Here is a 27,779-nt window from a genome sequence, read left to right as displayed (position 1 = left end):
GCTATACCAAGACCCTAAATATTAATACTCTTTGACAACTTTTAAAGAAAAAAAATACGGTGCTTTATCAAGTTACGTAAAAGTATTTGTATTTCGATATCTGGGCCCAACAGACAGCCCTCTATCTTCATTTGTCTTCATTTCACGTATTAAAATAGGGATTTTGAATAAAAACGAGCAAAACAAATTCTATAATTTCTTTAATCTACGATCAGGCTTTTCTGGTATACAATATAATATTTTTTTATATTTCTCAATTATTTTTTCATTTGAAACTATTTTTATTTGCTTTTTCCATATGGATAGCAGTACTGAGACAGATTGCAAAATACATTATCACTTACACACTCTGTTTCTCAATCAGAAGAGGTACTAGTGCCTTCTGGTTAAATAAAGTGTTTTGAACGCCAAGATTGCCTTTATATACATGTACTCATGTGTATATATAATTGTTTATAATATTATTGACATTACCCGGCATTATGATCCCAATAATGATTACGCCAAAAATACCATTTATGTAATAAAAATGATAGTAAAGATACTAGCTACTTTAATTTTTTCACGATAAAATAGTAATTTTACAAAAGTGACCGACTGTACGGTATTACTAAAGTTCATGATTTTTAACCTATATTATGTCGTTTAACTTATCTTTAGCTTACACAAGGTGCGTTCCCGTGAACTTAGACTTGACATTTCGAAACAAGGTTGTATTGACAGTAACGTGACGTGAAGGTGTTATACCCAGATAAACACTACAGTATAAGTATCTCCGGTCACTCCTTACGACCACGTCTGATTGTGGTGCTTGTCACAGAGAAGGTTAGTAGTGTTTTAACGATCTATACCTCTTCCTATCTCTTATAACGGACGGGACCTCTGTCCTAGAATAAGCATTTATTATTGGTATTTGTTGTGTATTACTTCGATCTAGAGTTTTTATATATCTTTTGTTTTTTATTGTTTTTTTTTTTTCCAAAATAATTACACTTTACAATGTATATCTCCTGAATCGTAATCATGCTCACAATTAATATAAATAATTCATTGCCAAACCTTCAACAAACATGTTTTATATTATTTTATAAACGCGGTTAGTACTTGTAATGAAAAACGTCATCGTCCTTCTAAACCTTATTAGTAATCTAAGACGTCGTTACCTTTCTTAACGTGGTTTGTAATCGAAAACGTCGTCACCCTTCTAAACCTGGTTAGTAATCGAGGACGTCGTCACCTTTCTAAACCTTGTAAGTAATCGAGAATGACGTCACCTTTCATAAGAGGGTAAGTTATCGTTGACGTCGCCACCTTTCTAAACCTGGTTAGCAATTAAGGACGTCGTCATCTTTCCAAACCTCTTTAGTAACCCAGGACGTCGTCACCCTTCTAAACCTGCTAAGTAACCGAGGACGTCGTCACCCTTTTTAACTTGGTTAGCTATCGAGAATGTGACACCCTTTAAAACCTGGTTAGTAATCAAGGACGTCGTCATCCTTCTAAACTTGGTTAGTATTCGAGAACGTCGTCACCGTCTTAGCCTAGATAGTAATCAAGAACGTCGTCACCCTTCCAAACCTGGTTAGAAATCGAGAACGTTGTCAACCTTCCACACCTATTTAGTAATCGAAACGTCGTTACCTTTCTAAACCTGATTAGTAATCAATGGCGTCGTCACTTTCTAAACCTGGTAAGTAATCGAGGACGTCGTCAACATTCTAAACCTGGTTAGTAATCGAGGAAGTCGTCACCTTTCTAAACCTTGTAAGTAATCGAGAACGACGTCGCCTTTCTTAAGATGGTAAGGTATCGTGGACGTCGCCACTTTTCTAAACCTGATTAGCAATTGAGGACGTCGTCACCTTTCTAAACCTGCTAAGTTATCGAGGACGTCGTCACCCTTTTTAACTTGGTTAGCTATTAAGTATGTGACACCCTTTAAAACCTGGTTAGTAATCAAGGACGTCGTCACCCTTCTAAACTTGGTTAGTATTCGAAAACGTCGTCACCGTCTTAACCTAGGATAGTAATCGAGAACGTCGTCACCCTTCCAAAACCTGGTTAGAAATCGAGAACGTTGTCACCCTTCCACACCTATTTAGGAATCGAAACGTCGTTACCTTTCTAAACCTGATTAGTAATCAATGGCGTCGTCACTTTCTAAACCTGGAAAGTAATCGAGGACGTCGTCACCATTCTACACCTGGTTATTAATCGAGGACGTCGTCACCTTTCTGAACCTTGTAAGTAATCGTGAACGACGTCACCTTTCTTAAGATGGTAAGGTATCGTGGACGTCGCTACTTTTCTAAACCTGGTTAGCAATTTAGGACGTCGTCACCTTTCTAAACCTGGTTAGTAATCGAGGACGTCGACACCCTTCTAAACCTGGTTAGTAATCGTGGACGTCGCCACCTTACTAAACCTGGGTAGCAATTGAGGACGTCGTCATCATTCTAAACCTGGTTAGTGGTCGAGGACGTCGTCACCCTTCTAAACTTGGTCAGTATTCGGGAACGTCATCACCGTTCTAAACCTGGATAGTGATCGAGAACGTCGTCACCCTTCCAAACCTGGCTAGTAGTCGAGAACGTTGTCACCCTTCCACACCTAGTTAGTTATCGAGAACGTCGTCACCCTTCTAAGCCTTTTTAGTAATTGAGGAAATCGTCACCCTTCTAAAGTTTGTTAGTAATCGAAGACGTCGTTTACCTTTCTTAACCTGGTTTGTAATCGAAAACGTCGTCACCCTTCTAAACCTGGTTAGTAATCGAGGACGTCGTCACCTTTCTAAACCTTGTAAGTAATGGAGGACGTCGTCAGCCTGCCAAACCCAGTTAGTAATCGAGGACGTCGTCACTCTTCTAAATCTGGTTGGAAATCGTGGACTTAAAGTTGACGATAAAGTAAAATTTTTAACATCTTTTTCTGCATTTTTCCAGATTAAAGACACAATGCAATTGTTTATTTTCATTCTTGGAATATGCTCTGCTTTCGCGTAAGTATATGTCCATTGTTTCTATCTGAGATTAGACCATTGTTGATTTGTGATTTCGGATATGTATGTTGTTACTCGACATTAGCGACTTTAAAGCGATCTCAGATTTCCATATAAATGTAAAGATGCTGGAATATTCTAGCAATGTATCATTTGTACATGCGCTCCTCAGGATATCTGAATCACTGTGTATGACTTCAAAAGGAAATAACATTGATGGTTTTCTGTCCACAGGGCTCTCGACACCATGGCCAGTATACTGATGGCCGTCGACCACTCGTTCGTTGCAGTCGATACCAACCAAGATGGCCTGTTAGCGCTTGACGAACTATTAGAATCCTACCACCATATCGATTTTAACAGTGAGTGGTTGATAGATGTACGTCTGTAACGTACTGTTGTACTTACATTTTGAATGGCAATCCCGAACACGGGATTTATTTGCCTTAACGAGTATTTATTCCCATTCTGTAACAATTTCTTTTATATTTTTATTTTAGCATGCCGTTTATTATTGACGGATATAGTTGTCGCAATATGCGAACACTTTCGCTTCCCCGGTACCAGTTTTCTTCTTTGCCTTTCTTTCTTGTTTGTTTGTGTGTATGTGTGGGGGTGAGCTATTATGTGTAGGTGTGTTCTCAATATTTAAATGTGTAACTAAAATCCGACCTGACATCAAGGTTCAATTCGTTTGATATAAATATTACCATAGAGAACCAAACAGTTTATTTTTAAGAATATCTAAATTATTATAACTTAACTTAAAATGAGAATCCTGCATTCTGATTGGTCAAGAGATATTTGAAATTTCACAATATCACACGGCAGCAATCCCAAAATACCCATGCAATGGATGATAGTGTATTTTTGACTGCGAAATGTTAACCGCGCGAAAACGATACACGTATTAGTTTCTTTTTCGACGCCATTTTTGTATATTTGAAACGACGCTTCGAAATTTTGTTTGAAGCTATCTATTTGCAAATTGATTGGTTCATCAAGTCCGGACCTTGCCGGTTATCCCTTTAAAACCGTCAAAACTAGCGATGACACTAGGCATTGTCACCCTCTAATACAGGTAGTATTTAATTATTATTTCTGAGTGCCATGTTCTACCATTAGTCGATTGTTATATATGTTATACCTATATTATTTCTGAATAATCGGTTCTATCTTTACTCCATTGATATATCTATATTATTTCTGAATTCTCTGTTCTATCTTTACTCCAAAAGAGGATGGAAAAATAAGCGAGAATGAATTCGAGTCACGCTCCACAAACCATACCTACACCAGGATAGTGTTCTTAGAACTCGACCATGACGATGATGGTTTCCTTGACGACTCCTCTGTGTACGGACAGTATGCTGTTATGGATTCTAACGGTACGTACAAATTCTGTATTTACATATTACAAGTTACAGAGTTATCTGCACTTGCGGGAAGGTATTAATTGTGACGTTATGTGTTTGCGAGCGTAACGTCATAATTTTCGGAGAAAACGACGTGAGTTGCGATAACAAAATAATGACGTCACAATCAATACCTACACGCAAGGGAGCTTACTCTGTAATATGTAAAGATTGAATAGGCGTATTGGGAAACCACCATGTAATGTTGACAGTATATTTAAATCAAAACGGTTCTGCTACAGAGTAGCGTTACTATATTTCCCCATATTTATAAATGCTGTTTACTTTAAAACTCCATTAAATATACATGTTAACAAGTCTTAATACTAAGTTAAGATATTATATTGCCGTCCTTTATTGCAATATTAGTGATATAACGTCAGTGGTAGTAACCCCTGGAGTATCGAAGATAATTTAGGACGTATGGTTTAAGAAATAATTACAATCCTGGCGAACACCATTTTTTGGTTTTTCAAAATGTTCGCCAAAAATCCCATGTTTTAGTCATATCTGGCGATTTATAGCGGAGAGGTCCAAAATGGAAACGTCTACACTAATATTATTTATGCTTATGAGCATTGAACCTTACAATTTCCCTGCCTTTGTGGTTGGTATTGATAGTGACGTCATGTGTTAGCAACCCCAACGTTATTTATTTTCCAGAAGAAACGTCGTATATTTCGCTGACAAAAAATTAATGTCATAATGGAAACCTACCCACAAGGGAGGCTTCTCTGTAATATGCCGAAATACGAAATATAACAATTACAGTCAGTGTCAGCTAGACAGTCAAAATAGTATCTACACCGTCATAGTCTTCACTACTAACATATATGTATCTGATTTGTCTTTATTAATGTTTTATTTCCAGGAGATAACATAGTGAGCCGCAGGGAATTTGACACCTTTTACACCCAAGTAAGTGCCAGCTTACACCATAGTCATAACATTACATATCAATTTGATAATCCGAGAAAAATAATATTCAACTATAATCCAAGTATTCATTTGTCTGCGCAGAACATTAAAACTACTTCTTGACTTTTCAAAAAAAATCATTGAATGCGCATTTTTTTTCGATTTTAAGACTTCTTTTTAATCCTACGCCGATTGAAGATAATGGCCATTATATGGAGTTCAATGAATGGATTTCTATTGAAATTGATTTGAAGTTATCAAAGATGCACACAAACATCTCAGCTTCTCTATAACCCATTGATGAATGAATAAAGAGGCCCCAAAGGTCATTTGACTCTATCTTGCAACAACAAAATAGTTCATATAAACTACAGTGGAACTCTGTTACTAATAACTCGATGGGACCGAGATAAAAACTTTGAGTTATCCGAGTGTTTCGAATTAAGCGAGTTCTAATGTCTACTGACTATCTCTTTACTTGTTATAAAATAAACTAGTTCCATGTCGTCGAAAACGATACGAAGAAGAGAAATGTCAAAATCACCGACCAGACGTTGCAAAATTATAACAAGAAAACATATGTTGCTTTGTCAGTCACCATTTGTTTTCTTGATTAGAATTTGTTTAACACACTTTAAGACTTCCAATGTTATTGTAAGACAAGTCTCGGTACTACAACACTCTAGTTCATAAAATGTTTCCGTGAGGAGCAGAAGGCCATTAGAGATAACGGTTCTGTCTCGTTCGTGACTTCGTCTCGTCAATACAATCATTGATACACCGTACAAAAATATAACAAATATCTGGTTTGTTGTATTTATTTCCCAAAGTTAAATATAGATATAAACGTACATGAGATGTTTGTTTACTTTATATTTAGAAGTAAATGTTTCCTTTATGTATAGTTTTGTTAACGTCTATTGTATCCACTCTCTGTTTTCATTTTCCTAAATCTCGAACTTTTCCTAAACTTACTTATTAAAGCGTTTAGATATGTACATTTTATCTGTGACGTGTTTGTTTGCAGTACTGTTTGCACTCCCTAACTTGGGTGGACACATTCTAGTACAGGATTTGATTTTTTCTCTCATATCACACTATTATTTATAGAGTTTGCCCACGTAAGATAGTAATGTAAGATTATAAGACTCTTCCATATGTATACATGGAGTATAGGGGTATCCCACACGTGGGGGTCATAAAATGTGGTAAAACCCGAGGCATGCCGAGTGTTTTACCATATTTCGTGATCTCGAGGGTATAATTTCCCTTATTCTCTATGCATACATAATGAATTAATTCGTTTCCCAGCGAGGTAAAAAAGTTATAGGCGTATAGGGCCAAACACAACGTTGACAAAATAAAGTAAAAGCATTGCCGAATTCGAAAAAAAAGAATTGTACAGCAATTGACAAAACTCGACTGCTTTTGCTGTTGCTGACAACGTTTGTGTGAAAATACTGTCAAAACTATGTTTGTATATATTGACAAGGCGCGTATGAGTCATCGAAGAAAGCAAATGTTCAAATAGTGACAATTTATAAACAGGCAGAGGGAGTTTTGTTTTTTGTTTACCGAATACATTACAATAAATGAAATGAAAAAAATAAAGGACTTTCTTACTGTGTATCCAGCTGTGAATGGCTAAATGTATATTTGAAGCCAGATATATCTTTTAATAATCTCATAATCTGGATATCAATTTATAGGATAATCACTATCTATTTATTGTTGATAGGAACTTAAATCCTGAGTAATTTACGAATAAAGGGACCAAACTCTAGAAGAGCCTCTGATTTCGCATGATGTAAACAATTGGAATCGATTAATGGTTAACTGTCGGTGTAATTGAGGGACCATCTCAGTACAAACTATCTAACGACAACAGTGTAAACCGAAAGACCAATATTATCAAACTTATCAAATATATAAGAGAAATGATATTATCCGTTTGTTTAATGCCAGCACTTAACTTAATCACTGCAATATCACATGTTATGACAATTCAAACTGAAAATTAGAAGATATTACAAAATTTGTATCATTGCAATGCATTAGCAAATGAAACATTAGCATATGAGTTTATGGTTTAAGGAATTATGCTGAAACTGGGCCTGCAGTATGCTGGGATGACAGGCTACCTCAAGAACAGAGATGGCAAGATGTGAAAATCTTCAAACAACTTCTCAATAAGAGAAGGACAAAAAGTTAGATATTCGGCTTATAGCTCTCTGGATGAAGGTCATTGTGGTCAAATATATCTCAAAAAAATTGGCATTTTGTCCAAAGACTTATCTTTGCTGAATTCTGCTGATTTGTATTGTGTTCCTTGTTATAATCATAACCTAACCTTCTAAAAAATTTGTTTCTTATCCAGCACAAACACAAATTTAGGCCACAACCACATATCTTATCACAGGCACTGATAAGTATTCTGCTATACCAAGACCCTAAATATTAATACTCTTTGACAACTTTTAAAGAAAAAAATACGGTGCTTTATCAAGTTACGTAAAAGTATTTGTATTTCGATATCTGGGCCCAACAGACAGCCCTCTATCTTCATTTGTCTTCATTTCACGTATTAAAATAGGGATTTTGAATAAAAACGAGCAAAACAAATTCTATAATTTCTTTAATCTACGATCAGGCTTTTCTGGTATACAATATAATATTTTTTTATATTTCTCAATTATTTTTTCATTTGAAACTATTTTTATTTGCTTTTTCCATATGGATAGCAGTACTGAGACAGATTGCAAAATACATTATCACTTACACACTCTTTTTCTCAATCAGAAGAGGTACTAGTGCCTTCTGGTTAAATAAAGTGTTTTGAACGCCAAGATTGCCTTTATATACATGTACTCATGTGTATATATAATTGTTTATAATATTATTGACATTACCCGGCATTATGATCCCAATAATGATTACGCCAAAAATACCATTTATGTAATAAAAATGATAGTAAAGATACTAGCTACTTTAATTTTTTCACGATAAAATAGCAATTTTACAAAAGTGACCGACTGTACGGTATTACTAAAGTTCATGATTTTTAACCTATATTATGTCGTTTAACTTATCTTTAGCTTACACAAGGTGCGTTCCCGTGAACTTAGACTTGACATTTCGAAACAAGGTTGTATTGACAGTAACGTGACGTGAAGGTGTTATACCCAGATAAACACTACAGTATAAGTATCTCCGGTCACTCCTTACGACCACGTCTGATTGTGGTGCTTGTCACAGAGAAGGTTAGTAGTGTTTTAACGATCTATACCTCTTCCTATCTCTTATAACGGACGGGACCTCTGTCCTAGAATAAGCATTTATTATTGGTATTTGTTGTGTATTACTTCGATCTAGAGTTTTTATATATCTTTTGTTTTTTATTGTTTTTTATTTCCAAAATAATTACACTTTACAATGTATATCTCCTGAATCGTAATCATGCTCACAATTAATATAAATAATTCATTGCCAAACCTTCAACAAACATGTTTTATATTATTTTATAAACGCGGTTAGTACTTGTAATGAAAAACGTCATCGTCCTTCTAAACCTTATTAGTAATCGAAGACGTCGTTACCTTTCTTAACCTGGTTTGTAATCGAAAACGTCGTCACCCTTCTAAACCTGGTTAGTAATCGAGGACGTCGTCACCTTTCTAAACCTTGTAAGTAATCGAGAATGACGTCACCTTTCATAAGAGGGTAAGTAATCGTTGACGTCGCCACCTTTCTAAACCTGGTTAGCAATTAAGGACGTCGTCATCTTTCCAAACCTCTTTAGTAACCCAGGACGTCGTCACCCTTCTAAACCTGCTAAGTAATCGAGGACGTCGTCACCCTTTTTAACTTGGTTAGCTATCGAGAATGTGACACCCTTTAAAACCTGGTTAGTAATCAAGGACGTCGTCATCCTTCTAAACTTGGTTAGTATTCGAGAACGTCGTCACCGTCTTAGCCTAGATAGTAATCGAGAACGTCGTCACCCTTCCAAACCTGGTTAGAAATCGAGAACGTTGTCAACCTTCCACACCTATTTAGTAATCGAAACGTCGTTACCTTTCTAAACCTGATTAGTAATCAATGGCGTCGTCACTTTCTAAACCTGGTAAGTAATCGAGGACGTCGTCAACATTCTAAACCTGGTTAGGAATCGAGGAAGTCGTCACCTTTCTAAACCTTGTAAGTAATCGTGAACGACGTCACCTTTCTTAAGATGGTAAGGTATCGTGGACGTCGCCACTTTTCTAAACCTGATTAGCAATTGAGGACGTCGTCACCTTTCTAAACCTGCTAAGTTATCGAGGACGTCGTCACCCTTTTTAACTTGGTTAGCTATTAAGTATGTGACACCCTTTAAAACCTGGTTAGTAATCAAGGACGTCGTCACCCTTCTAAACTTGGTTAGTATTCGAAAACGTCGTCACCGTCTTAACCTAGGATAGTAATCGAGAACGTCGTCACCCTTCCAAACCTGGTTAGAAATCGAGAACGTTGTCACCCTTCCACACCTATTTAGGAATCGAAACGTCGTTACCTTTCTAAACCTGATTAGTAATCAATGGCGTCGTCACTTTCTAAACCTGGAAAGTAATCGAGGACGTCGTCACCATTCTACACCTGGTTATTAATCGAGGACGTCGTCACCTTTCTAAACCTTGTAAGTAATCGTGAACGACGTCACCTTTCTTAAGATGGTAAGGTATCGTGGACGTCGCTACTTTTCTAAACCTGGTTAGCAATTTAGGACGTCGTCACCTTTCTAAACCTGGTTAGTAATCGAGGACGTCGACACCCTTCTAAACCTGGTTAGTAATCGTGGACGTCGCCACCTTACTAAACCTGGGTAGCAATTGAGGACGTCGTCATCATTCTAAACCTGGTTAGTGGTCGAGGACGTCGTCACCCTTCTAAACTTGGTCAGTATTCGGGAACGTCATCACCGTTCTAAACCTGGATAGTGATCGAGAACGTCGTCACCCTTCCAAACCTGGCTAGTAGTCGAGAACGTTGTCACCCTTCCACACCTAGTTAGTTATCGAGAACGTCGTCACCCTTCTAAGCCTTTTTAGTAATTGAGGAAATCGTCACCCTTCTAAACCTTGTTAGTAATCGAAGACGTCGTTACCTTTCTTAACCTGGTTTGTAATCGAAAACGTCGTCACCCTTCTAAACCTGGTTAGTAATCGAGGACGTCGTCACCTTTCTAAACCTTGTAAGTAATGGAGGACGTCGTCAGCCTGCCAAACCCGGTTAGTAATCGAGGACGTCGTCACTCTTCTAAATCTGGTTGGAAATCGTGGACTTAAAGTTGACGATAAAGTAAAATTTTTAACATCTTTTTCTGCATTTTTCCAGATTAAAGACACAATGCAATTGTTTATTTTCATTCTTGGAATATGCTCTGCTTTCGCGTAAGTATATGTTCATTGTTTCTATCTGAGATTAGACCATTGTTGATTTGTGATTTCGGATATGTATGTTGTTACTCGACATTAGCGACTTTAAAGCGATCTCAGATTTCCATTTAAATGTAAAGATGCTGGAACATTCTAGCAATGTATCATTTGTACATGCGCTCCTCAGGATATCTGAATCACTGTGTATGACTTCAAAAGGAAATAACATTGATGGTTTTCTGTCCACAGGGCTCTCGACACCATGGCCAGTATACTGATGGCCGTCGACCACTCGTTCGTTGCAGTCGATACCAACCAAGATGGCCTGTTAGCGCTTGACGAACTATTAGAATCCTACCACCATATCGATTTTAACAGTGAGTGGTTGATTCATGTACGTCTGTAACGTACTGTTGTACTTACATTTTGAATGGCAATCCCGAACACGGGATTTATTTGCCTTAACGAGTATTTATTCCCATTCTGTAACAATTTCTTTTATATTTTTATTTTAGCATGCCGTTTGTTATTGACGGATATAGTTGTCGCAATATGCGAACACTTTCGCTTCCCCGGTACCAGTTTTCTTCTTTGCCTTTCTTTCTTGTTTGTTTGTGTGTATGTGTGGGGGTGAGCTATTATGTGTAGGTGTGTTCTCAATATTTAGATGTGTAACTAAAATCCGACCTGACATCAAGGTTTCAATTCGTTTGATATAAATATTACCATAGAGAACCAAACAGTTTATTTTTAAGAATATCTAAATTATTATAACTTAACTTAAAATGAGAATCCTGCATTCTGATTGGTCAAGAGATATTTGAAATTTCACAATATCACACAGCAGCAATCCCAAAATACCCATGCAATGGATGATAGCGTATTTTTGACTGCGAAAACCGCGCGATACACGTATTAGTTTCTTTTTCGACGCCATTTTTGTATATTTGAAACGACGCTTCGAAATTTTGTTTGAAGCTATCTATTTGCAAATTGATTGGTTTATCAAGTCCGGACCTTGCCGGTTATCCCTTTAAAACCGTCAAAACTAGCGATGACACTAGGCATTGTCACCCTCTAATACAGGTAATAATTATTATTTCTGAGTGCCATGTTCTACCATTAGTCGATTGTTATATATGTTATACCTATATTATTTCTGAATAATCGGTTCTATCTTTACTCCATTGATATATCTATATTATTTCTGAATTCTCTGTTCTATCTTTACTCCAAAAGAGGATGGAAAAATAAGCGAGAATGAATTCGAGTCACGCTCCACAAACCATACCTACACCAGGATAGTGTTCTTAGAACTCGACCATGACGATGATGGTTTCCTTGACGACTCCTCTGTGTACGGACAGTATGCTGTTATGGATTCTAACGGTACGTACAAATTCTGTATTTACATATTACAAGTTACAGAGTTATCTGCACTTGCGGGAAGGTATTAATTGTGACGTTATGTGTTTGCGAGCGTAACGTCATAATTTTCGGAGAAAACGACGTGAATTGCGATAACAAAATAATGACGTCACAATCAATACCTACACGCAAGGGAGCTTACTCTGTAATATGTAAAGATTGAATAGGCGTATTGGGAAACCACCATGTAATGTTGACAGTATATTTAAATCAAAACGGTTCTGCTACAGAGTAGCGTTACTATATTTTCCCATATTTATAAATGCTGTTTACTTTAAAACTCCATTAAATATACATGTTAACAAGTCTTAATACTAAGTTAAGATATTATATTGCCGTTCTTTATTGCAATATTAGTGATATAACGTCAGTGGTAGTAACCCCTGGAGTATCGAAGATAATTTAGGACGTATGGTTTAAGAAATAATTACAATCCTGGCGAACACCATTTTTTGGTTTTTCAAAATGTTCGCCAAAAATCCCATGTTTTAGTCATATCTGGCGATTTATAGCGGAGAGGTCCAAAATGTAAACGTCTACACTAATATTATTTATGCTTATGAGCATTGAACCTTACAATTTCCCTGCCTTTGTGGTTGGTATTGATAGTGACGTCATGTGTTAGCAACCCTAACGTTATTTATTTTCCAGAAGAAACGTCGTATATTTCGCTGACAAAAAATTAATGTCATAATGGAAACCTACCCACAAGGGAGGCTTCTCTGTAATATGCCGAAATACGAAATATAACAATTACAGTCAGTGTCAGCTAGACAGTCAAAATAGTATCTACACCGTCATAGTCTTCACTACTAACATATATGTATCTGATTTGTCTTTATTAATGTTTTATTTCCAGGAGATAACATAGTGAGCCGCAGGGAATTTGACACCTTTTACACCCAAGTAAGTGCCAGCTTACACCATAGTCATAACATTACATATCAATTTGATAATCCGAGAAAAATAATAGTCAACTATAATCCAAGTATTCATTTGTCTGCGCAGAACATTAAAACTACTTCTTGACTTTTCAAAAAAAATCATTGAATGCGCATTTTTTTCGATTTTAAGACTTCTTTTTAATCCTACGCCGATTGAAGATAATGGCCATTAATGGAGTTCAATGAATGGATTTCTATTGAAATTGATTTGAAGTTATCAAAGATGCACACAAACATCTCAGCTTCTCTATAACCCATTGATGAATGAATAAGAGGCCCCCAAAGGTCATTTGACTCTATCTTGCAACAACAAAATAGTTCATATAAACTACAGTGGAACTCTGTTACTAATAACTCGATGGGACCGAGATAAAACTTTGAGTTATCCGAGTGTTCGAATTAAGCGAGTTCTAATGTCTACTGACTATCTCTTTACTTGGTATAAATAAACTAGTTCCATGTCGTAAAACGATACGAAGAAGAGAAATGTCAAAATCACCGATGGTAGTTGCAAAATTATAACAAGAAAACATATATGTATATTTTGAAATGCCGTTCTACGGCAGATTTATGAAAAAGAAATCGGTATTTTCGGCGATCTCGTTGTCCAAAAAATCTCATTTCTAGTTATACGAACTTTTTATGTGTGATTTTTGTCATTCAGACCCAAAATGTACTTCGTATTATCCGAATATTTGAGTTTTTAAAAAAAAAAATATAAAGAGGAAATTCGGCCGGGACCGTCAAAGTACTTCGTATTAAGCCGGGTTGTCGAATTATCCGAGTTCGTATCAACCAAGTTCCACTTTATATTAAGACTGACCATGATATTGATTTTATAAAAGACTTTTGGGAACGTATGAGTAGCAATTAGTACGAAATATTTCATGCAATATTGAGCTGAATCACTATGGTGACACTAAAATGCATTGTTTTTTTGAGAGGGCGGTTGTGGAGGCCATCTTTGGTATATGACTAACCCAAGAATTTTCAACCTTTAATCAGGACCATCTCAGGATCATTCAAGGCAGTTTTTATTCAATCCCACTCATGAATATTGAGGGAAAATTGAAATAGGTCCTGTATTGGAAAATTGTGATTGCGCAAGTACATGTATGTCCTTCCTGTTCATGCTAACTAATTGACAGTCCCATGGAACACGTGAAGTTACAAATGTGTTTTACAGGTGAATACCGTGATCTTGGATTTCAGACCGACTCGAAACCGCTTATTACTATGGTAGCAAACAAGAAGAAACTGATATGTCAAAATGAACTTTTATCAAATTCTGCGGAAGATTGAGTGGTGCTTTAAGTAATTGTCCAACTGCGGTTATGATTGAGGGACAATTGAATGGTCCTATATGCCGCCTACTGTACATATAGTACTAGTTTGCCACCTTACGCTAGGGGTCTAAACAGTTGTTTGCATTTTTACTGAGGTGTTTGATTACATACAAAACGTACTGAAATAATGACTACGACCTTTCAACCTAGAAGTGTTATTTTCGAAACAGTTTTTAAATTGTAATTTGTTACGACATCTTTTTTAGGAAACTCTAAAGTTAGCTTCATTCATTGATACAATAACAAACGATACCTTCCTTTGTTCTTTTGTAGGTCATGATTGACGCCATCAATAAATACGGCTTCTTGATCGGATTACCACCATTTCAACAATCATAAAGTCAGTGTTCGGTAAGCCGTGAGATATAAATCTGAATTCACATCAAACTTTCTTTTTAGGTGAAAGTACCCATATCAGATCATCAAACAAGACGTCCCTCTTTATTGCTTTTAATTATATCTAGCTTAAATACAGTATCGGAGAGTGTAGTGAAATCGAATACCCGAATGAATTAGCTGTATAACGTTCTAAAATCACTATTTGGGACATGTGGTTTATCGGAATACCCAAACCGGATCCCGAAAAGAGTGTTAGATTAATGGACTCGTAAAATGTACATATCAATCCATGTAATATATAATTATTGATAATGACACATTGTTTTCTATAGGCACAGTTTTCCTAACAGCTGATAGAAACTATACATCGCATTGGATATTTTTTGATACAGTCAACAACGTACTATAATCCCTAACATTTCAAAGTTACTTTTCCCTAGTGTGAGTTGACATAACACAAAAACAAAAGTATTCATAATTATAATAAATCACTGTTAATTAATGCATCCGCCAGTATTATATAAACAAAAAGTGGTCCGTTTTGAGTACTGATCCGATTCAGGGTACTGTAGTCTTATGTATTTTTTTTAATATACAGACTACATAGACATTAACAAATCAGTAAATATGTATGCATGGATACATTGTATCAAACGGTGTATATTAGTCTCTTCCTATATTCTTTCTGTGATTTCCAGTAGATAAAGAAATTTTAATTCGTAATACTTCTATTTCATGTTGTGATAACGTTTAAGTCAATTACCTAAATGAGTGTAGACAACATATTTAAGATATTTTATTTTTGTCTTTGTAGGCTGCAGTTACCTGAAGTCTGATTTAGAAAAATAAATCAGACGAATATCAGTTTTACACTAATCACACATTGTTTTCAAATTCAGTTAATGTTCAGTTTTAATGTGATTAAAATTTGATCTTCATAATACAAAACGAACGTGTCAAGAGTTATAATAATATACAATCTTAACAGCTTTCTGTTTTGTAATTATAATCCATATGTACATTATGCATTCTTCACCAAACAAACCGTCCGTGCTGTATCACAGGACACCAATTAAGTACTAAAGTTAATACATATTGTATAAGTTAGTTGTTTGACGTTATTATATACGAGATTTCTCTCCCTTCAACCATAACTGAGTAAACAAAACTATACTCTTCCTTAACAGCACACAGATTCCAAATACAATGTTCTGTTTCACATATATATGTATGGGAAGTTTGCCATCTTAATTATCAATTCCATAGTGAAGTTCTTCTTCGCAATTTGTATGATTTAGGAAGTCCCTCAAGACAGTATCAATGGCTTGATTGGTCAATTCACAAGAAGGTGGTTAATCAGATAAAATTTTTCCTATGGAAGTCTTTCACCTGACTATATTCATCCTTAAGAATCGTTCAGCAGAGTATCGTAGTCCCGTATAAGCTCGTCATCAAAACATTACAAAGACTATGTATGCCATCAGTAGGCACACTATAGTGTACACGAAGGTGTCTGCCGACTCCGTCCAGGAACAGGGACCTGTTGGCCTCGTCTTCATTGGGTGCCACGTACGATCCCACTGGGTCAGTATGGCGTCACGGGCACCGTCCCACGGACAGGGACCTTCCAACCGGAACTGGTAGGGTGTGCATGGACCGAAAAAACAATTGAACGCCAGACTCGGGTCGGACATGGCAAGGCGATCTGCGAAAGGCAAAAAATAGGACTTTAACACTTTTACATTTAAGTCCAGAATTATAAATATAATTTCAATCCAACCACTGGGTTGAGTGAGCAAAATTTCTTTTTGGCTTTTCACTAGAAAGAAAGTTTCTGTTATGTTTGATTACAGTGTTACGGAAATATACTTAACGATCAAGAGGCTGTCGACAATACTGAAATTAAAATTCTTATTAGCTGAGCACAACCAGATGCTATGCTGCGATAGCTGTGTTGTAGATGCATGGCGTCAACGGAATATATAATTATTTTGTGGATTATGCTGGAAAGAAATCAATCGTTTATTAAACCACCATGATAGATTCATGGCTACGTTTCCGGGATCCATAACCCATATCATTGACTTACCAAGTCTTACTTTACAGGTCGCGGGTATAGGAGGTTTATAAAGGTTCAAAACTTACATAAATCTGGCTTTGATCCATGAAGCTCTGCAAGCTCATCCATATATGGTACACTATCTACCTTCATAGTGTACCGATTTGATTGGACAAATCGCTTGGTCATAACCATCCTTTTCTGGTTGATGTCATCCCACATTTCAGAACTAGAGGGCAGTTGGATATCCCCCTGAAAATGTGGTAAGTGTGTGTCACTGCAAAGTAAAATGAAACTCCACAAGATGAAAGAGAGGTCAAATTTATGCACAAGTCAACAAAAAAGAGACAAATAAAAACGAAAATAAAATAACTTTAAATTAAGTGGAGTTTACTCCCAACATAATGTACATTTGAAAAAAAAAAACCTTTTTATATTCTAAACAACATGCAACAGTATATTTTACAGTAATATATTACATGGTGTAAATACACTAGTAAGAAAAAAAAACATGTAGTGAAATACATTTCAAATTTCACAGATATATACCAAACATTACCGGCGTTACCAAGAGACCGTCGTGTGCAAGTAGAAAAACCTGAAGAGAGTCTGAACTGAGCATAGCAAACACAAAGGTTCATATTTCATAGCGGTCAATAGATCGATATATGATCGTGTATACAAAATGATCACAAGAAACAACTTACCAATGAAATAAAACTCGGACCAGACGCATTAACAAAGAAAACTCACAAGGCACCGATTATATATATATAAATATGTTATAGATAGCCCAGTGAGATTGACAGATATCTATAATTAAATATAAAAAATCACACTTTGTCATGTGGATACAAAATGCAATTTAGAAATTTCAAAAAATGAAATAAACGTTTTCAAAAAATGAAATTAACATTTTAAAAAATAATAAACGTGAGAAATCATAATTAAAGTAAAAAGACATTGTTACACACCTTGAAAACTCTTGCTGACAGGCGACATTGTAGTTCAGATATAGGGAACACAGCTCCAATCTGCTGCATAATACCAACAAGTGCAAGGGTGTTGTGTTTCAGATTCGGCGGGAACAGATGCTTGTACAGGTCCACTCTATTCCCTTTCACCTCTATCAGTGACGAATCAAGGAATGGGAACTTGTACTTATACCCAGTGGCCAGTATTACGGCGTCGATGTCATTTAAAGTCGTCCCGTCATCAAATTCCACTCTGTTGGCATGGAAACGTTTGATGTTTGGTTTCACTACGATCGTACCACTTGCGATTCGATTAGGCAGATCGTCGTTTATAGTCGGATGCTGAGAAAAGAAGCCATGATCAGGTTTTAAGGAGTAAGCCTTGTGGTCGAACTGTTGGTTACTTTTCCGAATCATTCCCCAATCCAGGATACTCTTTGGAAGATGTTTTTTGATGAGCAACAGATACCGCCTGTAGGCTTCCATGTCATTAGGTAGACCCTTTCCTGTTATCCTCTTTGATACCCAACAACCACGTCTAGTACTAAGATACACCTGTGAGAGATCAAAAAGACTTTAATTATCGGGTTTATATGATTATAATGACATTTCATAAGAAATAAAACATAAGGAGTGAAAGCTTATAACCAATAGCTTAAGTAAAGTAATTCAGTTCGGGGCATGTGAATGCTAGAACCATGTCATTTGATTTCATAACTGATATCAAGAATGATTTTGGCTATGTATTGAACGAGTTATCTCCCATAGTACTACCTAGTCATATATGAGCACTATGCCTGATACTAATAAGAGGCGAGCTATACTAATTAGTCTACCTTTTTGGTTGTTTTACATAGATCCACAGCGGTGTCTACCCCGGAGTTTCCAACACCGACCACGATTACATTCTTGTCTTCATAACCTCGAGAGTCGCGGTAGTCATGGGAATGCAGTATTTTACCGCTGAATTCATCGGCTCCAGCGAACTCTGGGCTGTACTTGTATGTGTGTTGACCAGTGCAGACCATAACTGCGTCATAAGTGTTCGTACTTATTTCACCGCTTGGTATATCTTTGACTGTAACGTCCCATCTACCGGATGTTTCAAAATCGTTAGCCATCACTACAGACTGCACCTAGATATAACACCAGATATCGTCTCAGCTACTTCTCTCGACAGATACAAGGTCACTATCACATAGTCTTTAATATAATGAAGGAGGTTGATTACAAGTAGATGTACTATTTTTGTAATCTCGTCGTAGAAACCAAATAAATCGAACATAAAGCTGGTTCCTGAAGACAATAGCTGTCTTTAGATATTGTTTAAAAAAAATCATATTATTGTATTTTCGAATGCTTGACAACAATAAATCTCATTTTTAATATGTATGTCCAAGAATCGACAACTATTCCTATTATCAGTTAATGAAGAAAAAGCCTAATCGTTATTCAGAAGACAAATACATGTAAAAAAAATGTGTTATGAAAACTTAAATTATACAATGTTGATTACCTCGGTTTTTAGGTGGATGTATTTGGCTAGGTCGAACTTTTCAGCGTACAGGTGAAGATATTTGAGAACGTATGTATGCTGCATAAACATGGCATAGTCCTTAGGTACAGGGAAGTCACTGTAGCTTAGCATCTCCTTACTCGTGTTGATTACAGTGGATTTCATAACACACGGTTGGTCTTCGTTCACCTCATCAGTATAATTCCACAGCCCACCTGAATAGACGTTGTTTTTTTTTACATTTAGTACATTAAAGATATAAGGGGAATACATGTAGTAAAATGTTTATCTAAGGGAATACACTGATATTATCATTTTGTTTTATTTATTAAATGACAAATACTTAACGTGCTAAAATTATATGATTGAAAATGGACTGTGCCAGTGGTTTAATGCGATGATAACTTGAAGTAATTGACTAAACTTAATTACCAAATTCCAATCTAACAATGGAACCAAAACACTGTTTTATATAAATAGTTAAGAAATTTTTGAGACAATAGATGACAGAGATGATAACTGTATTGTAAAATACAAATCGAATTTTACCGAGTTGATCTGCTTTTTCGTAACAGATGGGTTCTAATCCTTCTTCTATACACGACTTTATTGCAGGCAGACCACTAGCACCTGCTCCAATTATCGCTACTCGCTTCATACTGTAAAAAAAAACAGAAGTATATTTATCACATTCTATCGGTAAATTTTGATCATGAACAATGATTTCAAATATTTTCGACTGAAAAGGAAATGCATTAACAATTGTGTGTTTTAGCTTATAATAAAAACAAAATATATGTACTTACATATTTTCAAAATGCACAATCTACTTTCATAAAATTAACATAAACTCAACATAGTGGTACTTTAAATGTATATGGTAAAACTGTAACATGACGCTACCTAAATTAGTACAGTTTTTGAAGAAAATTGTTAGAGAGGTAAATTTCACTCTTTTTTAATTCAACAGTTTAGCTATATCAAGTTAATTTTCGGTGAAAATCTTTTTTTAAAGGTTCATTGAGAAGAAAATAAACTTAAGATAACCCCTTGACATTTCTCAGTTTCAAATTTCTCCAGATCCGATTTTATTTCTCTGCTTTTTTAATGAAACCACTCATTCTGACCATCCACAAGTTTTGCAGATAAATAACTCGATTCATTCTGAATTTCATTGTAGTCAGAATAGATTTTTTTCCGCCTAGATTTACCGTACAGTTGCGATACATACTTAATCTCATACTTTAGATTATCGAACCAAATTAAAGTAGATGTATTATATATTTTATCCTGTTTCCTAACAGAAATTATCCTTTGATTTTTAGGACATACATTTATTCAAAACGAAAATTATAATCAAGAACGCAAAGTCCCGGACTATTATCTACGTCATCAAATTCAACTTTTAGTGATATCATACCATGATCACTTAAAGAAGAGTCATTGTCATACACAAATTGGTTATGATTAAAAAAGGTCACGAGAAACAATAAAATAATTTATCCTGCTTTGAGACATCACTCTAATTTGTTTACGTGGAAAAAAAGAACATTGTTTATTTCTACTCCTCCACAAATCAGCCAAATTATGTGTGTGTCAATTAAATCTTTTATCATTTTAACAAATTTGTTTTCTACATGGTAAGTTTTCCACTTCTATCAAAAGAACAAAGAGAAGTGTTATAACCACCACCCATTAAAATATAACCGCCCAAACCTTCCAACCTTGAATTAACTAAGCGAAAATAAATCTAGCATATCATTCAATACATTAGGTGCATAAAAGTTACCTACATGTAATGCTTTGCTATCATTACTAATTTAACATGTAAAAACCGACCCCTCAATCCTTCACTACTCATAACACAATGTTTACTATCATTACTTATCATTACTAATTTAACATGTAAAAACCGACCCCTCAATCCTTCACTACTCATAACACAATGTTTAGTATCATTACTTATCATTTCTAATTTAACATGTAAAAACCGACCACCCAATCCTTCACTACTCATAACACAATGTTTAGTATCATTCATTCTAATTTAACATGTAAAAACCGACCACCCAATCCTTCACTACTCATAACACAATGTTTAGTATCATTACTTATCATTTCTAATTTAACATGTAAAAACCGACCACCCAATCCTTCACTACTCATAACACAATGTTTACTATCATTACTTATCATTACTAATTTAGCATGTAAAAACCGACCCCTCAATCCTTCACTACTCATAACACAATGTTTACTATCATTACTTATCATTACTCATTTAACATGTAAAAAACCGACCACCCAATCCTTCATTACTCATAACACATTTTTTAATATCATTACTTATCATTACCAATTTAACATGTAAAAACCGACCACCCAATCCTTCACTACTCATAACACAATTTTTAATATCATTACTTATCATTTCTAATTTAACATGTAAAAACCGACCCCTCAATCCTTCACTACTCATAACACAATGTTTACTATCATTACTTATCATTACTAATTTAACATGTAAAAACCGACCACCCAATCCTTCACTACTCATAACACAATGTTTAATATCATTACTTATCATTACTAATTTAACATGTAAAAACCGACCACCCAATCCTTCATTACTCATAACACAATTTTTAATATCATTACTTATCATTACTTATTTAACATGTAAAAACCGACACCCAATCCTTCACTACTCATAACACAATGTTTACTATCATTACTTATCATTACTAATTTAACATGTAACAAGAGGTCCCAGAGGGATCTTGGCGCCCACCTAAGAACGATCTTTGTCTGACAAAGGAAAGAGGGATATTTTCTCTACTTTTCAAGCTTTTACTACATATTACTACACATGAAATTTGAGAAAGATCCTTTGACTACTTTCTGAGATATATAACAGTAACAAACTTCAATTATCAAAATCCAAGATGGCTACCTGTCGGCCATCTTGTTCACCGATCGGTCCTAAAATGCAAAATGCACAACTAGACCCCTAGAAGAACCTGCACATACAATTTGAGACAGATCCCTTCAGAACATTCTTAGATATAGCGGAAAAAAACCTTCAATTATCAAAATCCAAGATGGCGTCCTGTCGGCCATCTTGTTCACTGATCGATACCAAAATGCAATATGCATAACCAGGGACCTAGGGGAGAACCTGCACATGAAATTTGAGACATATCCGTTCTGTACTTTCTAAGAAATAGTGGTAACAAGCTTCAACTATCAAAATCCAAGATGGCGTCCTGTCGGCCATCTTGTTCAACGATCAGTCCGAAAATGCAATATGCACAACTAGACCCCTATGAAAACCTGCACATGCAATTTGATACAGATCCCTTGAGTACTTTCTGAGAAATAGTGGAAACAAGCTTTAACTATCAAAATCCAAGATGGCGGCCTGTCGGCCATCTTGTTCATCAATCGGTCCCAAAATGCAATATGCATAACCAGGGACCTAGGGGAACCTGCACATGCAATTTGAGACAGATCCCTTCAGTACTTTCTGAGAAAGAGCTGTAACAAACTTTAATTCTCAAAATCCCCAAGATGGCGGCCTGTCGGCCATCTTGCTCATCAATCAGTCCGAAAATGCAATATGCACAACTAAGCCCCTAGAGGAACCTGCACATGCAATTTGAGAAGAATTCTTTCGGTACTTTCTGAGAAATAGCGGTAACAAACTTTAGACTATCAAAATCCAAGATGGCGGCCTGTCGGCCATCTTGTTAACCGATTGGTCTCAAAATGCAATATGCACAACTAGGCCCCTAGGGGAACTTACATGTGAAATTTGAGAAAGATCCCTCCAATACATTATGAGAAATAGCGGTAACAAACTTTAACTATCAAAATCCAAGATGGCTGCCTGGCGGCCATTTTGTTAACCGATTGGTCCCAAAATACAATATGCACAACTAGGGCCCTAGGGGGAACCTCCATATGAAATTTGAGAAACATCCCTTCAGTACTTTCTGAGAAATAGCGGTAACAAGAATTGTTAACGGACGGAAGGACGGAAGGACGGACGGACAGACGGACCACGGACCACGGACAAAAAGCGATTTGAATAGCCCACCATCTGTTGATGGTGGGCTAAAAACTGACACCCAATCCTTCAATACTCATAACACAATGTTTAATATCATTACTCATCAAGACAGTCGAGCCCTGATAGCCACTGTCATTATTACAAGCATATATTTTACCATTCCATTCATCGCTTATTGACTTATAAATGTATCATTCCGATGAGTTTTCTGTAAAAATATAATATTACAATTCCTACATATTCACATTCAAAAAGCATTTCTATTATTATGCAAAAGAGGTATTATGTATCTATGGAAACACTAGATAGGTCAGGTGGCACCTGGCCATGGTGTATCAAGCAAAATGGCCAGTAATGTATCTTGTGCATGTAACTATGAACTGATTTATGACTATAATACAGTTTCGACAAGTTGATATATCTCATATCGAACATTAAGTGATCATGTCAGTATTGTATTAATTATTTAGTAAGGATATTTACAATAGGCTTTTTTAGATTTGAGTAAACCCCCAATGCAACCCTCTCTATTTAATGATAATTATATCAACTGTTATTTAAAGCTGTGCTGGGTGTTTAATATTGTGGACACATATTATTTCATATTTACTAGTGATAATAAACAATATCAAATAGTACTTAATTGCTATACTAAAGTAAAGATTCGGGTATTCAATGATTACCGATATATAAGGAAAGCATTAAAACCATCAATTGTTTTATTCTCCAATAGGAATTACAATGCATATAAACTCACATGTGCTCGAGAACTTCGTCCGAAGTAGAGGAGGAAAGGGGAGAAAAATCTTGATTTCCCTCATTTTGTATTTTAAAAAATCCGTCAATCATACCTGTAATCTGTCTATCGAAAAACAATTGTGAGTATTTTATCGGAGAGCACATGGCAAACAGGGATCGCGAAAATTATTTTATTTTTAGAACTATTGTTAGTATGTGTATTATACAGTATCAATTGATAGCGTTCATAAAAAGGATATTATGTTGTTAGGGGACGAGAAGACAATTATTATACATTATTGGCATCGATAGGACTATTTAGCATTGCGGTAAAGTCTTTATTGTTATGTAGTATACAGAAACCATTGAAACATCATTGAAATACAGAAAAGTAATCCGATCTTTAAATTTATACCAGAACGATACGCCCACTACACACATTTTTGCGCACCATTGTTTGAGAGTATACCTTCCTATACAAGTTTTATGCTTGATTCAATGGAGTTGAATTCATTGGACAAGTTTATTCATCCGCACGATTTACAATAAATGACGCCAGACACACTGCTTTACATCGTATACCTAAGTTTAGTAGTGTTTGTTATCGACTCAAAGCATGCACGTTTAAAACCTTAACACAGCACATATAACTTTAATTAGCTAGTAGCATGTGTTCTATGTCACCACAATTTGAATGATACTGAACCCAACAACGTCATTTTAGTTATGTCTCAAAATACTCAGTCACCAAACATCAAGTCTCAGAATGTAAACACATATATATGGATTGTATAGCAACACATGTACATTTTAATTGCTTTATGAATCATTGATATCATTAAAAAATCATAATACGTAATTACATATGTGCCACATTCAGTTTCAGAGTGTTAAGGCCATCACCGATTGTTTTTTTTTTTATTGATAGGTTTGATAAACAACTCGTTGGTGCAGAAAAGGCCAGAGAAAACACACCTATCGAGGGCCGTTTCAAAGTCTTTTATTTTTTATAAATGCTTAAAAACCATGCATAATTATCACTAGATTAGCACTTTTGGATATTTGACGACTAGTAAACTATCAAACTGACCACCGTTGGATAGTGAAACATATGTTGTACATAATGGATGACGTCATAGGAATGTTTTGATAATGATGTCTTACCATCTGAGACTACAAGACACCGAAGCACATTTTAGCAACGTATTTTGTCTGATTTTTATAATCACAAAGTATGTATAATTTAAGTATCAGTAAAATATGAACCCTACCTGAATCCTCTGGGCAAACAAAGAAACTAGCTAACACGAGGAGGATGGTCCGTCACTGCTGCCTGCCGAGTGGAATAATGGCTCCTAGAGAGTCTGACTAGTCAGCTGTGAACATCGTACAATGTCACTGGTTAACTTTTGTAGCGCACGGTTATATTCCAGACCCAAGGTCACATATGGTCATTATCTCAATCACTGCTCTTCCAAAAATATAAACCATGTAACATGTAACACTTAGTACGTAGGTCAATTACAAAATATTTTTAATATAGAATCCTAAAGATTTAGCAATGACTTTTGCCCCAATAACAGAAGCTACATATATATATACGTGTGTATTACTGAGGGGAATAGTGTCTCAAACCTATGTACACGCAGTGACCTCGTGATACACTATGGCGAGATTACGAAGTCTGGGACCACTTAATAAGTGCACTTAGGCGCAGGTCATAACAGTCATAAACATGCAGCTTAACCAGCAGCAAAAAAAATTAATTTCTCAAAGAAAATCCAATTTAATTTCACATGTTCAAAAATGATGATTATATATTTTTGTGTGGATATGATGATGCCATTACTAATTAATACACCTACATGTACAATGTCATTATCTAAACAACACTAGTTTTATCATAGTGATGCAATATAATTTTTAATTCACATATCTAATGGAAACGTAAACTATCAAATCATGATTTTCTTTAATTGATGCCGATTGTTGACCCTGGTATTCATAGTATGTCTGATATTTAATCCTTCCACTTATGTTATTAAATCCTATTTTTTTTCTTTATGAAGCCAGTAAATTACTTCTTTGTCATACTAAAATTACATCTTTATGCAGAGTTTGAAGTTTTATATACAAACCATTTTCTTCCTAACACAAAACATTTTTAAAGAAATGTAAATCATCCTGATTAAAGAATACAATTGATTTTAGACAGAAAAAAAAATCAAATTTGATCGATCCATTTGTGTTAAACTACAGTGCCAACTATATTTATAAACACTTTTATCAGGTTGGTAGTCAACCATAAAATGTTTGAAATATTGCCGCTAATGTAAAGTTTCTGAATAGAAAAACCTAAATGGCTATAAAACAATGACAGATATTGTCAAATTGTTTACTTGATTGGTAAGCTTCCCTTAGACTAACGTCTGTTTGAAAATATATGTTATTCTGATTTGAATCTGATTTAAACTCTGTAGTTTCATTAAAAGATATCACAGTAAGTGTTTATCCTATATAATGAATGCCGATGTTTTACTTAGTAATATCAACATAGACAGCGATATAACAATTTATTATATTTTTAATTGATTAGTTGAGTGTTGTGAAACACCCAGGAGTATGTAATAAGATATGGAGCACAACCGACAAAATCAAAAAATAATTTTAATTTAATTTTATATCCATAATTATTTCTGTAAATGTGTCTTTCTAGTGATCATCTGTGATGCATAACGCGCGAATGATTAACAGGGGATTTCAAAGCAAAATATTTTTTTTAAATCTTGTGTTCCGCATACCTTTTTCAACTGACCATTGGTACTGTATATACCCAGTAAAGGTATGCGAGGAATGTATGCACTGCAAGGTCACTAGGTCATGTCCTAAAACGGGTCCTCGTGTTGCCAAGCCACTAATCTTAATACAAGAAATAAAATATTTACAGATTAATTAAGGCTACGAGGATAAAGCTTAGTTCATATATATAAGGTTCTCAGTGAGGTCACTTTGACCAGTATATACACTATATATAATTTTTGGCGTCGACATCACTGTCTGGCCTCGCCAGTATTATTGATTCGGTTAATTTCCATTAGTATATGTATTATCTACGTTCCATTCGAACCAATATGTGTATTTTATGGTAAGTCAGAAAGTAAACAAGAGGCCCATGGGCCTTAGCGATCACCTGAGTTCGGATGCAGAATGAAAAAAGACATATAAACACTATATATATATATATATATATTGACCCATCAGGCCCTTGAAACCAGTCAGTGATTTTATAACCGACTTTTCAATCTATGAAGAGTATCTGGTTCCATCAAATCTGTGAATTCAGAATAGTTTTTTTTCTAATTTTAGTCATTTTGACCCCTTTTGGCCCGGCCCATTTACCCCTGGGGGTTGGCCATTACCAATATGGATAAGATGCTGAAATGCTATCGCAGGGTAATAATTCTAACCAAGTTTGACTGTTTCCTATGAAAATTAAACAAATAATGCTCATAAATATGTTTTTCCAATATAAACTATAATAGATTTGACCCCCTACTCAGGGGAAAGTCCGAGATGCTTGGGCCATGAAATTCACAATTTTTGAAAAGGGCCTTAAAA

The 27,779-nt window shown here is 35.5% G+C and overlaps 3 protein-coding genes across 6 annotated transcripts; 2 read left to right on the top strand and 1 right to left on the bottom strand.

Annotated features, from left to right (window-relative positions):
* The first annotated feature begins 721 nt into the window (after window positions 1-721).
* LOC138322121 (uncharacterized) lies at window positions 722-7,499 on the top strand. The gene is made up of 6 exons (XM_069266179.1): window positions 722-825; window positions 2,943-2,998; window positions 3,233-3,360; window positions 4,237-4,386; window positions 5,285-5,413; window positions 7,426-7,499. Exons 2-6 carry the CDS (start codon window positions 2,955-2,957, stop codon window positions 7,497-7,499), a joined length of 525 nt encoding a protein of 174 aa, XP_069122280.1. The 5' UTR covers window positions 722-825; window positions 2,943-2,954.
* A 989-nt stretch (window positions 7,500-8,488) lies between these two features.
* Window positions 8,489-15,750, top strand: LOC138320741 (uncharacterized). Of its 2 annotated transcripts, none has more exons than XM_069263918.1 (7): window positions 8,489-8,591; window positions 10,705-10,760; window positions 10,995-11,122; window positions 11,985-12,134; window positions 13,033-13,079; window positions 14,737-14,803; window positions 15,617-15,750. In XM_069263918.1, exons 2-6 carry the CDS (start codon window positions 10,717-10,719, stop codon window positions 14,800-14,802), a joined length of 435 nt encoding a protein of 144 aa, XP_069120019.1. In that variant the 5' UTR covers window positions 8,489-8,591; window positions 10,705-10,716; the 3' UTR covers window position 14,803; window positions 15,617-15,750. The 2 variants fall into 2 exon arrangements, with proteins under 2 accessions (XP_069120019.1, XP_069120018.1); XM_069263917.1 differs by having other exon boundaries at window positions 14,737-14,814.
* LOC138320740 (flavin-containing monooxygenase 5-like) lies at window positions 15,697-26,981 on the bottom strand. Of its 3 annotated transcripts, XM_069263915.1 has the most exons (8): window positions 26,963-26,981; window positions 25,433-25,537; window positions 19,901-20,010; window positions 19,352-19,566; window positions 18,672-18,971; window positions 17,836-18,390; window positions 16,948-17,113; window positions 15,697-16,507 (listed from the first exon to the last, which is right to left on the bottom strand). In XM_069263915.1, exons 3-8 carry the CDS (start codon window positions 20,007-20,009, stop codon window positions 16,254-16,256), a joined length of 1,599 nt encoding a protein of 532 aa, XP_069120016.1. In that variant the 5' UTR covers window position 20,010; window positions 25,433-25,537; window positions 26,963-26,981; the 3' UTR covers window positions 15,697-16,253. The 3 variants fall into 3 exon arrangements, with proteins under 3 accessions (XP_069120016.1, XP_069120014.1, XP_069120017.1); XM_069263913.1 differs by lacking the exon at window positions 26,963-26,981 and having other exon boundaries at window positions 25,433-25,650; XM_069263916.1 differs by lacking the exons at window positions 16,948-17,113; window positions 26,963-26,981 and having other exon boundaries at window positions 25,433-25,655.
* Between the last annotated feature and the right edge of the window lie 798 nt (window positions 26,982-27,779).

The sequence above is a fragment of the Argopecten irradians genome, chromosome 4 (assembly GCF_041381155.1).
Source record: "Argopecten irradians isolate NY chromosome 4, Ai_NY, whole genome shotgun sequence".
NCBI classification, from domain to species: domain Eukaryota; kingdom Metazoa; phylum Mollusca; class Bivalvia; order Pectinida; family Pectinidae; genus Argopecten; species Argopecten irradians.
The sequence above is the reverse complement of the archived record's forward strand: the minus strand, read 5'-3'. Positions and strand labels throughout refer to the sequence as shown.